The sequence below is a fragment of the Haliotis asinina genome, chromosome 1 (genome assembly GCF_037392515.1).
Source record: "Haliotis asinina isolate JCU_RB_2024 chromosome 1, JCU_Hal_asi_v2, whole genome shotgun sequence".
NCBI lineage: Eukaryota > Metazoa > Mollusca > Gastropoda > Lepetellida > Haliotidae > Haliotis > Haliotis asinina.
In genome coordinates, this window is record NC_090280.1 from 44,248,606 (window position 1) to 44,265,383 (window position 16,778).

Consider the following 16,778-nt stretch of genomic DNA (forward strand, 5'->3'; position numbering starts at 1 on the left):
AAGGCACCATGACAGCTGTGACGATAGGGATAGAATTGTTGGTTACGATGCTTGATATCATTTAAGTAGACAACAGTAAGATACGGGCAGAATTAGTGATGGTTAGTGTGCTCATCGAAGAGGTGACAAACGGGACCCGAGATAATTCTTGACGACATGTTTGATGTAGGTCATCTTATCCCCATTGCGTAGATCGATGATCATGACCCATCACTAGATTGTCAGATCCAGACTTGAACATGTTTTCTTCAGACTGCCGGCATAAAGAAGTGGGTTTGAGAACAAACAAACAAGCGGCTTTAGGAGAGAAAGGTTAGAACCAATTCAACAGCGATTGCACAAAGTTACAAGGCTACATTTTGGGTATACTCCATTCCCTTGATGACTGACATAAAAAGAAGTTTATTGAGTCCTTGAGACATTGACAGGATACAAGTGTGTAGGAATGCATTTTGTTTCAAAATTTTATTGCAAGAACAATATGAATGAAAATAAACAGAAACATTATTTTGGTTTGATGTTATACCACAATCTCACACAAGGGATACTTTAATTTTGGGCATTGAAAGGAACGTATGTCCCCAGGCGTAAGGAACCCGCATCCTTCGTATCCTCTGTAGAACCTATCGGGATGCTTAGCTTCTTCTTTGACATAGGTTGAACCATCCGTCCACGTGTAAGAGGTTTCATTCCACACCTCCAGACCAATCCATGACCCTGTGGATTAAGGTGGAATACGATCGGGTTATGTGTTAAATAGTTAAATTGTGTCATCCGGAGATCCATGTAGCACTTACCCAAACAATAATCTTGTTGCAAATTATTTTTGAACAAAATTGAAGTGTGTATTATTACAGACGCCGACAGTGAATAGTCTTGACATCAAATCACTTTCTGGAGGAGATATTGCCGATATGGCTGCTTGGTCACGTGAATGTGAGTGAGTGAGTGAGTGAGTTTAGTTTTACGCCGCACTCAGTCATATTCCAGCTATGTGGCGGCGGTTTGTAATTAATCGAGTCTGGACCAGACAATCCAGTGCCCAACAACATGAGCATCGATCTGCGCAACTGGGAACCGATGACATGTGTCAACCAAGTCAGCGAGCCTGACCACCCAATCCCGTTAGTCGCCTCTTACGACAAGCATGGGTTGCTGAAGGCCTATTCTACCTCGGACCTTCACGGGTTCACGTGAATGTGAAAGAAGTGAGGGGTTTCACTCGACACTCCACATCAAGACCAACACAGATAAGTTGACTGTTTCGAAACCCTGATAACAAACAAGGAACTGAAACGCGTTTCCAACACATTACTAAGTAAAATGAATATTGTTTTGTGTCATAGTAGCAGTCCAGCATCAAAGGGTAGCAAGGCTCATGCTGATCACTGGATTGCTGAGTTCAGCGTTAAACAACCAGCCAACATCATCAAAGAAGGAATGACACAAATGTAACTCAGTGGGATTAGATTCACAATGACACACAATTTTAGAAGACTAGCTATAGAATTCGTCATTAACTAATACATTTTAGTACTTCGGTTCTAGATAGATACCAAATCATGAACCATGACAATGTAATGACGCGCGACAGCATAATGTGTTATATAACATGCCAAACAGGAAATGTATTTCAACGAACTTAAACTGATATATATATATAAGATATGGCTTCTTTTCCAGGAATATCCACATTTGAGGTTTTTGTTTGCTTTTAGGTTTTACCTTTTCTCGTTTTTTTTGCGTAAGTAATACCTATTTCCTGGTTTTACTTATTGTAAGTAAGACCTCTTCACAGGTTTTACTTTTCCTAACACCAAATTAACATCAATATTCAATTTTGATGATATGTAACTGTTTGAAATCAAATGACAAATATCGCCATAGATAATTTTTGTGTGCATAGTGCAACTTGTGCAATAGAACAGCATCTAGTAGGTTATTAAACGGACGGACGCTCTACCTTATGGCCACTAGACCGTCAAAGATGGCAGGTTTAAAGTATATATTCATGGCTACTGTCATTAAAGGTCACTTGCAACAAAAAAATCAAACATAATTAAAACGCAATTATCACTTATTTATGACATATAATATAAATTGCTGCTTGTAAAAACAAATGAACAAGATTATAACCGTACATTCGCGATTTAAAAGTGCAATATTTTGTGCTTGGGCTTACTTCCCTCGAAACGAGGCCATCCGGAGACCGAACCCAGTCATAGCTGGTGGGTGTGCACTCAAGTGTAACCACAGCTTCCGATTGACTGGTTCATTTGCTGATACGCTTAGGGCTCATTGTGTGTACAGAAAGATGAACTGTTTGATGAGCATTTTAGAAGTATTGCGAGTCAAATGAAAGTGAGATTATTTATGGATAAATAAACTTTTTTTATTGTAGTTGATGCGTCGTTTCAGTATGGATTCATATACCGCTGTCAAACAAAATAATGTACACTAGAAGAAGTTGTTATCCATAAAGAATGTATGTAGAGATGTTTTTTGAATTTTGCGTTCGATCCAATCAAAAATCATCTCAGTAGAGATAGTGAACTGCGTGGCTAGAAACTGTCTTTCGTCCAAGTACAAATCAGAGTTTACACCAGTTTTCGTCAGATCCAGTCATCCGAGGAAAATGGATGTTTGTTTGTAACCCACAGACATTAAAGCATGTCATGTGTACAAGTATCACACCTGACTAATTACATAATGTGGTAGACAGGTCTCGAATGCACGAGTCATAAATCAGTTTACCTTGTTAATAGCGCATAGCCTGATAAGTGTTAATTTCAAATTGCATGTGGTCAATGATTGAAGCTGTGTATTGCATATTGTCTTTAGAAGACAGGCAGGCAGACATATCAAGGCGTCAATAAACCAGACATTGAGCTTTTTCTCCTTACCACAATCAAGGAGTTTTTTTCTGTAACGAGTAGAGTATTTACTAGCTTGTGTACACAACCAGGATTAGACGACCTCATACATCGGGCATGCACACTGTTTTAAGCTCCGCGAACCTATTCACTGCGCATGCTTTATGAGCGCAGCGCAGCACAGCTGTTGAAACCTTTTCCCCCCAGCGCTGGGGGAAATTTGGGGAATCGTTTGAACTCCGATTTCGCGGGGGTTTTTTTTCATCGCGTTTTTTCAACTTCATAGATTGAATTGCCATTTTTGATGATTTCTTTCGGTAAGTGCATACCGAAAGGTATCAGAATCTGCAAATTTGTGTTTTACGTTGCATGTGACCTTTAAATTGAAATGCTGGCGCTTCATTTATTCTTATGTAACTTCATTACATGATCCATCTCATTACTAATTATCCATGACTGACGGTTTATATGTACAATAAACCACTCCTCCTCGACTATTGGGTGGAGAGAAGTAAGAGCTCGAGCTCCCCACCTCTGGTCTCGGGTCTTACTTTCTCAACCATAACCTAAGAATCGTGCTTTATCCTACACATGAAATGATTGGTACGTACAAAGCTTGATATATGAAACCATGTAGTCGTATTTCTCATTTGTGTTGAGGATGATAAGGCGACCTCCCTCACTCCCACACATTGCTTGACCGTCTGTCCAGTTCATTGTGACGTCACCAGTTTTGTAACACAGGCGTGGAGACAAGACTGATGTGTAACCTTGAGACACGGGGCATGGGTCTGGGGTTGGCAGGGCTGGAACAAAGCAGGTGAAACGTGGGTATAGTCATTGATATCGATGTGAAATGCGTGGACAAAACAGAAATCACAGCCTGCTCTACATTGAGGAAATGGTCATATGTTCCTTTCGAAGTTAATGTTTTATTCAGTTTGCGCCTGAAGTACGTTCATCACACGACGTGAAATTATATCTCGCATGGGCAGTGTTACACGGCCATATTGCGATGACAACAGGTGAAATATGATTAAGAGTCTGTGATAAAATGACGGTAGAAGAGCACATTAAATACCAAAGTTCACTCATGAAACTAACCAGATTATTATCAGAATATCTTCAGGCTGAAGTAAAATCTAAGCAGAACACCGTTTGCGACTGAAGACAGACCACACAACTAACAATCAAGGTCGCTGGCACTACTTCCGGCTGTATATTCGAAATCGATTTGACCGTCTGTTTTGCTACGGAGACCTGTTCCAGTTGAAATGCAATTGAAAACACATATTTTGTTCAGAAATCCAAAACTTGCAAAAGGCACCTATTCACTGCCAGACCTGTCTGTGTACCATGTTTGGTGACCAAACATTGAACGATTTTAAGGTTGTGCTTCGGAAAAGAGCACCGACGCAAATCCACTCTGATAACAGGGGATACAAATATTTTTACTGTTTTGATCCCTACGGTAAGAAATACGCGGTTTATAACAACCCAATAATCTATAACGCCGTAAAACATCCCAAAACACAATTATCCTCCGAGGAATGTGACCAGCAGTGGCTATCCCTTCTGAGCGAAAAGTCTACAGTTTACCAAACATCCTTGCCTGTAATTCTGTCATCACAAAGGATACAGGATGGAGATCCCTCACGTGTTAAAAACTCATGAGTGAAAAGAGGCCAATTCGACATCTTTTTGCATTAAAACTGCATGCCATTGTTGGTACCAAAAATACTTTAACCCAGATTTGTCTCATTCCATGACGCTTGTTTACTTACTTACTTCAGCGTTCCATTCGTTAGCAATAACTGCCTAAAGAACTGCCTTCTACAAAGTTTATCGAAGGCGTTAGTAACTTTGCAGTGGAAAGAAAGACTGAGCAAGCGCGGCTTCAGCATCAGCCACTAGTTTTGGTATTCACGGTGTGTATCACTTGACTTGGTAACCAGTCAGTGTAGAAATGTCCAGAAGACACTTCAATGTACCCTTAAAAATATCAAGTATGATATAGGCTTGGGCCTATAATCGTTCATAAAGAAGAAGAGAAAAGATTCTGAATGTTTGCTAAGACTTTATAGATCTGTTGACTTCTCTAGTGAAACCAGGTGTCCTTGAACATATGTAACATTAGATCCGGTCACAGTGGCAACTGAAGCCTTGACAACAACTTTGATCTATCTGGAAACAGTGCACCTCAAGTGCCCTGTATACTTTACAACTGTAAATATGCTTGCTGATAGGATCACGCCCGACTAACTGTCAAGGAGCTACAGAGAGAGGTTGCTATGGATATACTATATCTATATCGATATTATGATAGTTGTTCCAAACCCCTCTCGGCGTAACATGTGAAAGGATGAAAGACTTATGAACTGGGGTGGATAGCTTTAAACGTAATTTCGTTGTTTTCTAATGGGGTAATTGTATTGGGCGTTGTTTGTGGGAAGACTCATCAGTCGTCATCAAACGTGGACGGGATAATGTATCTGTAATTCTTGATAAGGGTGGATTGATCCCTATCCCACTTGGAATTGGCAACAACATTTAGTAATATCAGTGTAACAGCACAATGCAGAACTTTTGTTCGATAAATATGTAAAATGGTAATAACAAATAAGACCTCAAAACGTAATTCTGTGTCTTCGTAAGGTTGATGTTAGAAACATTTGGATAAGATTGAGTCCCATATCAACCTCAACTCATGTACAATCTTTAAATACCATGCTTCCGTGTGGTATCGAACATGATAGATACAACGTGATTTTAGAATTAGAATTTACAAACTCCAAAATGACCCAAATAGTCAGTTGTGTTGCGGGTGTTACGGAAACTGCATTGAAAATCCCTCATCAAATTCTGGGTTTTCAAACATCGAACTGGTCGATTAAAGTACCATGGGTTTAATATTACAGTCAGGAAATGAATATTTTTATTGATCTGAAGTATCCCCGCCGAATCCGTTGTTCAAATATCGTTAAAACCAATCAGCAGTATTTGTGACAAGACTTCCTCAAAATGTCCGGACATACTCTTGCTGTTGTATTAGCTCGTTCGTAGCACAGGTCGTAACATCTTTAACATTATAACCAACATTACAATCTTCACCATTATCAGACCTATAGCTCTGATTCCGTTTCTCTCATACTTCTCAAAACTTGGAATTATAATTGTATGAAGAAGAATGTTTATCGCCCAACTTACATTTTCCAGATTGTGCATCTTTGAGATGACAAATAGCTCAATTTGAACCTGTCACTGTTGCGTTATAGATCATGTTCCATATGTAGGTGCACCTGGACTTCTTTCGGAAAAGCAGTTTTTCCATGTTTCCTTGTTTAATATGTGAAAAAAACACTCCATAAACAGTTTGTCGAGGCTTACAATACGTTAGCTTTCTGCACAGTTTGTGAAAACGATCTTAGCTATTTTAGCGAAAGATGTAAACTTCACAAATATGGATCGCTAAAAACGGTGGTAAGTAGTCTTAAATAGATGTGGGCTGGCATGAACTTCCTCCGGAGATGGGCGTTTGTGCGATGAGGCAATAACAATGATTTTTTCATGTATTGATCAATTGCTGTCTCCATGCACAAACCACAAGCAGCACCCTCTTTGGAGACGTGAAAAGTCCTTTAATTCTCCTGAAATAATTTGGATTATCTTTAATATGAAATATAGAATTACACTGAGTGTTTTACTGAGTGTTAGCACGGGCATTGTTTTACTGAAGCAGGTATAGTTTGTGCTCAAAATTTAATGTCAGGGTCGTTTGGTTCACAGCAAGATATTGGAGACACGATGAATGCAGTAGTTCGTGGGGTACACTGGGGTACTAGCCATATTTCACCAATATTACTGGAGAGACACCAGAAATAGGCATCAAACATTGTACTCAATGTGGGGTGGGATTTTGAGTGATGTGCGAACGCTTTAACCAAAACACGTCCTTAAACAGTTTAGCTGAGAGATCGATTTGATCAAACAGTAAACGATTCACAAGGAAGATCACAAATATAATTAAAAACCCTATTATCCGTCCCTATACACTTGCACTTTCCACAAGAAAGTAGAATTTCCCTTTACCGATGGCACCCAACATCAATTACTTCGATAAAAAATATCGAAATGTGATCTGTTCATAGTCTGTTCCTCACTCCACTCAATTAGTTCCTTACAAAAGTGACACTGCAATTTTTTTTGTTGATAAACATTCTTCGTAATATAAATGCAAATGCGCATGCCTAAATGCATTAAATATAAATATGTACAACAGAAGAAAAAATATTGAACTTCATTCTGATAACTGAGAAGTTTTTTAACGAAATATTCTAATTTTATTAGCTCCAGATTGTTCCAGCTTATATTACTACCACGGGTTCTGATAACATCGCTCATCAGCACCTGGGACATTTGTCTGAACCATTTCTTAGAAGCTCTGCTTTGCATATGTGATGACATATGGACATCTTCGTGGCATGGTGTCCTATATATCGAATCCTTCACCAAAGTCTGGCCTTATTATTTACATTATCGACCTTTTTCATTAACCGGCATTGTCTGTGAAGAAAACACATGGAGCCATAGTTGATAACAGATTAGTACTTGAAACCAACCCAACACATTAATCATTGATATTAAATACAGGTTTGCAAAAACAAGGAGAAACAGTGGTCGTGTGATTGGAATGGAATGGATTTTTGTGAGAAATGCCATCGTTCATTTGAAGCAGGTTGTTGGGAAACCTGATTCATCAATTTGGTGTCACATGCTGTCTTATTATGTATTTCACAGGAGAAACAGTGGTCGTGTGATTGGAATGGAATGGATTTTTGTGAGAAATGCCATCGTGAATAATCAGTTTCATTTGAAGCAGGTTGTTGGGAAACCTGATTCATCAATTTGGTGTCACATGCTGTCTTATTATGTATCTCAGACAAAGCATTTCAGTGTTGGAATGCTTCATGGAAACTGATCCAGCAGAAACAAATGACAGAACAGATTGACTGCAATACTTTGTTATGTATCTGTTGACTGGGTTGAAAACTACATCCTTCTGATTGCCAGACAAAAGCTCTATATTGATAGCTGAGTCGAAGGTAATCAACACAGCCTTGGAATACATTCAGAAGTAGTCTCTATAGTAGTCTATCTATATCTTGGATATGTTAGAACTGGAAAATGATCCTGCCACTGGCCTTTGTCGTTTGTTGGTTGCCCAGCCATGCTGACGTAGTTGGTAACCGATGGCATGGCAAAAAACTCTGTTGCACCATTTCCTGTTGCTGTTTGAATCACTGAAGCATATTTCACTTGACTGTATAGAATCTTCACCTACAAAGTACATCTATTATCATATCGACATGAGCTCCGGCAAAGTGTGTTTCCGTGTTCATTGATCATGTTTCTTTTATGTTAAGACTGTGATATACATTACCTTTTCATCGCCATGTGGAGAAAGATACTTTAAAATGATGTGTTCATCGCTATGGCTCTCACTGAACGTTATTTTCATTCCTATAAGAAAATATCTAATAAAATCCAGTAAGAAAAGCCCGATATTTACCAACCTGCCTTTCAACACATTGAAGACATTGTGGAATACCACTTGGAACGGATGTGTGAAAACATGTATAAGTCAATAGACCGCCAGCAGCATATCGCAAGTTAGCATTCCAGCGATAATGAGGGCATAAACACCTCTGCTATTTGCTTGGTATCCCTAGTCATTAGTCACTGGATCTGCTAGTGAACGTAGTGTATGAATTTCAAAGTGCAGTTACTCCTCATTGCTCATTCGTCGTTGAGCCAGAGTGAGTGAGTTAAGATTTATAGTCACATCGGCAATATTTCAGCTATGTCGTGGCTTATTCATAATAAACACAATAAGATAAATAAAAACCGTTGAAGAAGGATAACTAGATTATCAGAGGCAGATTGAAACTAGCACGTAACTGTAAAGTTAAACAATATTTTTGGGACAATACAACATAAAAATCGGGCTGGACAACACCAGGAACTGAAGGTAGGTCACCACACTAGGGACCATCGTGACAGTACCGTCGCTACCCTCATGGGCCCAGGTGGATTTACACCACCCCGTCAGTCTCTGCTGGTTTAAGACAACTATAGCCAGAAATCAAAACTGGGGTCAGAACTTCGCCCACAGTAGGAATTCGATAGTATCGATTTCAATGGGTAATAACTTTCATAAATAGTAAGTGCCTGTCAACAGAAATACATTCGTCGTTTCCCATTGATACTGGAAAGATTCTGTCTCTGGTGTTAAATCTAAATAGGTGCTTTACTAACGCCAGAGTACCACACCGCAATGATCTCAATTTGCAACGCTGGGTCTGCTTATTGACAAATGATTGTACAGTGCGTGTGTCCTTGAGAAATCGATAAGAAATTAATTTGTTGCTTTCCAATCAACATTTGTCACTGTTAAGACACCTGTAATCTATTCATAGAATAAAAGGGTAATATCTGATAATGAAAGAAAGCCATATTTATTGACACTCAGCAATATATTAAATCGGTGCTGGGTTCATACTGCGATACCAGTCAACTGTAGCAACTTGATTAGTACATAAATACAAGGAATCAAAATGTATATTGCTGGTCAGTTATTTGTCATCGAACTTGTTATCGACTTTCCTTATCTTGCTACAATGCAACTGTGAAACACGAAGCATCACACCTTTGATTAATCGTGGTATCCAAACCATGCCAGACTGAATTCATATGATTTCGTCAAGATTTCTCAGTCGAAGCACAACATTTCCCACACATGATATACGTGCATGAAGTCATGTTGAAACTTGTTATATGCGACTGTCTAATCATAATGATTTTGAAATTTACATCTAATTTTACATTTGTGGACATGCCACATACATGTATTTCATATATATACATGACAGGTACTAAATTTCCAGAAGTACTTATTTTGATATTTTACATAAACAAGAAGTGTTTTCAGTTAGATACTAGGTCTTCTGCGGGGGTGAAAGCTTTTCAGTTGCACTCACGATTGCTAGTGGTGATGTTCTACAACAGTACTATCATGTTTGCTTTGTGAACTTGAGAACGTAAGCAATCCTCCTAACATTGTCTCATAACTAATAGCCTTTCAATTACAATGACTTCATCACAAGAATTAAATGGGTAAACAGGTAAGGATGGTATCAGCATAATGGAAAACCTGACACTCAGTCAACGTACTCAGTCAATTTTACTGGCAATAGTCTTATCGAAATACTAAATGGATATTAAATGGCACAAAGGACAGCCTGAAAAAGGTCATCATTCCCCAGAAGCATTAGACGATCATCAATTTCTGTCTGCTCCATTACTTGTGTGAAGAGGAAATGGCTACTTATTGTCAGAACGTCCCTGGCTACCCGACCACAAACATTTAACACCTCATATAGTGTGAAAGTAGTGTGCTTAGCCATATAATATCATTTGATTCCCAAAACACCTGAGATTTAGGTGGAGAGGCCAAAAGAATAGCTGCTCAACTTAATGGTTGACAGAAACACAGTATCTGAACCCACAATATCACATCTCAGTTGAACAAAAGTATTCAAAGTTTAGATATACATACCCGTACATTGAGACAAACAGATATATTCTGCAATTAAAAAAGTGGTAAGTGTAGTTTTACTTTTAATGCATTAGGACTTATGTACCCCTCCAGGAGGACAATAATTATCCCTAAGTATAATCTTGAGACTACACAAACTCACCCCGTTGTTTAATGAAGGTTCTGGCCGTCGCGATTGTCTTCCCAGATGACGAAACGGATGATCTGTAGGTGAAACACTGGTCCTGATACTGTGTTGCAGCCACACAGAGGGCGTTCCGAGCACAGAGATCCACACAGTCCTGGATGCTTCCAGACTGACTTGTGTTCACCTTGACTTCATCTGCTTCCAGGTCGTCAAGAATGATCATCCTTGAAAATAGGTGTCTTGATGCAGTGTTTATTGCAAATGCAATCGGTATGAAAAGATTGGATTGGAGTAACAATCTATATAAAATCATTTTTCTTTGTCAAGAAGCTGGAGAGCTCTTTCGAACGGCTGTATCAGCCTCTACCACAACGGTAACTGTGTCGGTATCAGCGGATTCCCAACGCCTGATTGGCCACATTGATTTTCAGAATATATGGTGCATCGTAAGAAAGGTTTACCCTTTGATTAACAGAGAATACACGTAGTACATATGCAACCGAGACAATGTATTTTCTTTCACAACAAATCTTTAAACAGATCTATATTATTGATCATTATTTCACTACGTGATCGTATTTGCTAAAGAGACCTTGAAAACTAGATCATCGACTTCACAAAATCATTAAAGGAAACAGAGTCGCGCAGCATTAGAAATGTCAATCAGATTCAGATCAGACATACTTGTGTTCTCAACATTAGCTCTGCAGCACACCTGCCCGTGTTGTTGGTTTTTTATTTATCGCCACACTCGGCAATATTCCAACTTCATGGCATCACCTTCGTCACAAGTACTTATCACACACACACACACACGCTACACACGTAGCGTCAAATATTACCTCACTCACTACACGACGAAAGTATGTAAATAATCTATCTTGTTATCATCGGCACAGCATGAGAATCGATCTACCCAACTGTCAGAGAGTCAGAGAGACTGACCATCTGATCCCGTTGGTTGCGTATTACGACAAGGATGACCAACCCTGACCCATATCTCCGGGAATTGAACCTTGCAACATACCACATATGAATCAGATTCAGAAATACATCTCTTGTCAGCTGTACCATAGCACCGTAGTTCATCGTGGGTACAGTCTGCTTGACTAGAAAGTGTCCCTAGATATGTCAGTTTAGAGAGGTAGTTTAATAAATATTACGAGACAAGATATTTCTGAATAACCTATGCCCAAACACCTTTTCATCTGTGAGGAATTGTCATGCATCACAGGAAACGTTGATAAACATCAGCATTATCAACATGACTGTTCACAGCTGGCGGGGAGTGGTGTACACGGAAAAAGACTGAGCAAGTGTGTTGAAAGTTTTTCGTCACAGTGGCAGTATTTCAACCCCCACCCCCCCTTCCCTTCGAAACAAACAATAAACATAAAACCAAAACTGCTTTATATTAAAAAACAAACAAACTTAGACGATATCTATATCTATCATTTTCTGATTGCAAGCGAGTAACTTTTTCTATGTTTCCAACTGGAGGTGCCGAACTGTGGGATTTCGTTTGGTAATTTGTGTTACTAGTCCCTCAGGCCCATGTTGATGTACCCCCGATGTTTGCTTCTGTTCTCCTCGCCCTTCGGGAACCTAGCTTGATTTACACTATCCTTTGAGATGCGATTGTAGAGTGTAAAGGCCATGCGTCATTTTAGTTTATCAGGGTCAATGGTAAATCGTGGTTACAATTGATGATACTGCAACATCCAGGTAATTTAGTAATGACACATAGTAATGAGCGCACCATATGGCAAACAAACCTTCTAAACAAAGTGTGATGTCATAACTGATGAAGTGGCTGATGATGTATTGAATTATCTTTCTTATAAACAATGATAGTGGTTCTGGTATACTGGCCGATTGTTTGTCTCTCTAAACAAGTTGGGTATCAAGTAAGAATCGCACCGAAACCTATGACTATCTCACGAACCAACTGGACCCCATTAGTCGGTTCAATGGCATCACACTTTGTCAATCAATCCTTGATTGTGTTTACCTGAAACAAAAAATACAAAGGACAACCTACAAAGCTGCAAACCACTAATCACAGCGGGATTTTTTTGACTGTTCGTAGTTAGAGTTAAGCTTGTTCTAAATGTGGTGCAATTTCCATATGATACAACTGCCTCCTTTGTGTAGAGTTTAGAAAGTCTGCCCGGAGAGTGGAAAGTCGCCGGTTTGATCTCTGGTCGCTTCACATCAAAAGCCTTTAGAATGTGGTAGTTGTTGGTCCCTGTCTGGCACTCGGCATTAATGGGTACAAGGACTGGTTTGCTTCCAGTCAGGTTATTGTGTAGAAGTGAGGTATTCATGCTAAACCTCATGGTATCTCAGTGAGTAGCACTATAAAACCCACTTGCATCTGGACTAGTACACGTAGCCACACATACACGCGCATGCACGTCGTCATATGAGGGAAATATTCTTAGTGTTTCCTCCAGACTCACAAAAAGGGCAGGGTGAAGGTTCTACAGAAAAGGACACCTTAGTTTGAAAAGGGCATAACCCACAATCAAAACCAAAAGAAAGCGATAAGATTCAGCCTCATTTATTACCAATTCTCATAAGGTGTACTAGAGTCTCCTTTGCTTTTGTTCTCAGGAAACTTTTCACCACTTCTTAAGTACGGCATTAGACCCTATTTCACCTCACCATACCTAACCTTGTAATGCACCGAAAACTACTACATCCCCCAACTACATCCCTGAATGATGGTGCAGGTGCTGAAATACATCCAATACAGTATAACTAACACGAGTGGGACATGGGTTGATGTACCCTCTATGTTTGTTGAGACCGACGGCCAGAGCACATCAACCCATGGACCCGCGGGACCAGAGCACAAAGTATTTATCTTACCGAACATGGGTATTACATCATAATAAGGAGTACCGGAGTTAGGCAACAGCCGAAGCATTATAAAAGCGAATTATGAAACAAATTCCCACAGTTTGGCATTTTTAGCGAGTAACATAGAAAATGTTACTCGCATGCAAGCGTGGTACATTGACTGGCTCAGCCAATCAGAGGACGACATTTATGTTTGGGGTAAGATAAAGATAACCCGTTACAAAAGAAGTAAGATGATTTCGATTGCAGTCTTTGGTAGAAGTTGTTACAGACGATTCATTGGTTTCCCATAGTTTTCGTTTGTGTCAGGTATAATTGGTGCGCACCTTTCTCGAACACGAGGTGTTTAATATCGATTCAGAAAGATATGTCCTTGACAACTGGAATAGTAAATTTCACTCACTATGTATTCAACACCTTTTCCTAACACTGTTATATTCATTTGTCGCAGCATCCGTGGTCACCACGGACATATCACCCTAGTGACTAAGGAACACAACAACAACCATTGTTTAAAAAGAAAACACGGAGTTTAGATAATAGCAGCACATAAATCCATAAGCGGGCTTCAAAGTATCAGCTCAACTAAATATTGACATGTTTTGAGTGTGCGTGCGTCAATGAAAATGAATTCACTGCTTTTTTTCTCTCTCCCCCCTCCCCTCCCACCCCCCAATATTCCTCTGGAGGAGTTCATTCCAAGTAATATCAATGTACCCGTTTTATTACCTGGTTATCTGTCTGCTGTCAAACATATAATCAGGTAAAAATCTTGATAGATTTATAGGCTGTTGCCTTACTCGGGTACTCAAATGAACTACCTTGGAAGTCGTCACAACCGGTATCTGTCCTATCCGGCAAGTTGTCAAAGGCATAAAATCTCAGTCACACTCGCTGTTTGTAATTTATCATCAGCTGTATAATCCGAAACGTTGTCTAAACCTGATTATATCTACAGTCCAAACGATTGCTGGTTTAGAAAACTTCTACTGTATAAAGTCTCATAAACTGATGGGGAAAAAAACAACTATACCAACATTTCAATCATGAAATACGACACATAAAACTATGTTGACATGAAACATTAGGTGGGATTCAAAGAGAATTTATTTGCCAACATTTTAATGGAAGTTACACATCAAAATGACATACACTGTACTGACAGGAACACAAATTATGGCAGTGGGGTAAAATGTCAACTTTCAAACTCAAACTTTCCGAATATCACTTCAGAAAAGGGAAGATTTGTCCTCGTTAAAGCGTCAATAACGTGTGTGCCCCCCATTGGCATCAATGCACGCTTGAACACGTCGACGAACAGAGTTGATGAGACGTCTGATGACGTGATTCGGTACGGCTTGCCATTCCTCTTCCAGTGCCTGTATCAAGGTGTCTCTTCTTGATGGAGGTGGATGTCTGGCCCTTATTTGCCGGTCAAGATGGTCTCAAAGGTGTTCAATGGGCGACAGGTCTGGTGATCTGACAGGTCACGGCAAGGTGTTGACGTTGTTTGCCGCTAGAAAGTCTCTTGTAACCCTGGTTGTATGGGGACGAGCGTTGTCGTGTTGGAACAGCACTCGTCGGTTCTGTTGGAGGTAGGGAATGACAACAAGGCGAAGCACGTCGTCGATGTACCCCTGGGCATTGAGGTTTCGTTCAAACACAAGGTGAGTTGTGTGGTCACTGCATATTCCACCCCAAACCATCACGCTTCCACCCCCGAACGGTACCGTCTCCTGGATACAACATTGCGCCGTCCGTTCTCCCCTTCAGCGATATACACGGATTCTCCCATCAGCTCGATACAACTGGAACCTGCTCTCGTCCATGAACAGTATTCTTTGCCAGTTCCGGTTCTGCCAGTGTTGTAATCTCCTTGACCATTGGAAACAGTTACGTCGATCTTGACTGGTCAGGGTCATTCCACGGAAGGGACTGTAGGCTAGAATACCATGTCGTCGGAGACGTCGGGAAACAGTTCTCCTGCTGACAACATGGTGAAGAGCTGTTGCTGCCGTCGACGTCACCGTCACGAAACGATTACGAAGATGAATGGTCCGCAGATACTGGTCTTCGGTTGGAGTTGTAACACGAAGTCTACCGCTCTTTGGCCTGTCCGCGGTCGTGCCTGTTTGTCGTAATCGTGTTTGCAGCCTGGTTATTGTTGTACGGGTGCAGTTGAAAATTCTTGCAACGTGTGCATGACGTGCTCCAAGCTGGATAATTCCAAATGCTCTCTCGCGCTGTTCTGCAGTTAACCTCGGCATGTCAGTTACGTAAAAGGTTCAATAAAGTCCATATTTGGGATGATGCACGTGTTTTCCTTGTTTGACCCAGTACAGTTGCGTTCGGGCGATTTTTTCCACTTCAAAACTTATGATGCGAATCCAAAATGATATCATCATCTTGAAAAATATTTTGGTATAGTTTCTTTTGCCCTTCAGTTTATTTTATAGTATTAGGCTCCGTCCGTCTGTCCGTTAGAATTGGAATATCTCTTTTCGCACAGGTCTCAGTCAGGTTTGGTGACCTTAACTTTAATTTCAAGATCTCAAGGGGACTTTAACCTTTTACCGTTGTCAGCGAGATATCTCAAGAACCATTCCCTGAATGTTCTTCATAGCTTATTCTAGGGAAGGTGCAGGGCCCAGGTGATTTTGGTGACCTTCATATAACATTCAAGGTCAAGGTGACACTTTGAAGATTTCAGCTAGTTAAGCTATATGTTAAGCTTGTCAGCGAGATACCTCAAGAACCGTTCTTTGCATTTTCTTCAAGCAGCAAGCTTCATGTACGGAAGGTGCAGGCCCAGTAGATTTTCGTGACCTTCCCATAATTGGCCACTGGAATTAAGTCATTTGTGACAGTTGTTTTCGCTCATGAGTTGTTATAACGACAAAAAGTTTACTTAAAATACCACCGTGAAATGATGAAATATATGCATTGCAGAATTTAATGCAATAAAAATAAGCAAACCGTTTTCTGTGCTTGTTTTCTAGGACGTCATGTGTCACTTGTTCCCTCTTCCGCCACTCATCTTCCCTTGCATGTATTCATACTCAGGTCTTCAAATAAACGTGATGCAAGTGACGTTTCGTCTATAATTTTTCTTGAAAGACAAATCAAGTATGATATTGGAAGATGAACAGAATCTCTCCTGTCTTTTGATATCACATATATATCCCCGGAGTTCTCTCAGTTTTCTCAAGTTGTGGTGATATATTTGATATCAAAAGACACTCAGGCGAGATTCTCTACATAGTACAAGAAAAGTTGTTTCTATTTCACAATTGCAGAA

At 40.0% G+C, this 16,778-nt stretch overlaps 2 protein-coding genes across 2 annotated transcripts; both read right to left on the reverse strand.

Moving 5' to 3' along the window:
• Positions 1-520: 520 nt before the first annotated feature.
• Positions 521-10,928, reverse strand: LOC137272785 (uncharacterized). The gene is made up of 3 exons (XM_067805181.1): positions 10,631-10,928; positions 3,485-3,679; positions 521-717 (listed from the first exon to the last, which is right to left on the reverse strand). Exons 1-3 carry the CDS (start codon positions 10,926-10,928, stop codon positions 521-523), a joined length of 690 nt encoding a protein of 229 aa, XP_067661282.1.
• Positions 10,929-15,249: 4,321 nt separating this feature from the next.
• LOC137272794 (uncharacterized) lies at positions 15,250-15,747 on the reverse strand. Its single transcript, XM_067805193.1, has one exon. It carries the CDS (start codon positions 15,745-15,747, stop codon positions 15,250-15,252), a length of 498 nt encoding a protein of 165 aa, XP_067661294.1.
• Positions 15,748-16,778: the final 1,031 nt, after the last annotated feature.

Coding starts and splice junctions, on each gene's coding strand:
- LOC137272785 (XM_067805181.1), bottom strand. CDS start 10,928: ATGATTTTATATAGATTGTTACTCCAATCCAATCTTTTCATACCGATT. Junction 3,680..10,630: donor AACCTTCATTAAACAACGGG/GTGAGTTTGTGT, acceptor GCTTTGTTCCAG/CCCTGCCAACCCCAGACCCA. Junction 718..3,484: donor GGTTTCATATATCAAGCTTT/GTACGTACCAAT, acceptor CTTAATCCACAG/GGTCATGGATTGGTCTGGAG.
- LOC137272794 (XM_067805193.1), bottom strand. CDS start 15,747: ATGCCGAGGTTAACTGCAGAACAGCGCGAGAGAGCATTTGGAATTATC.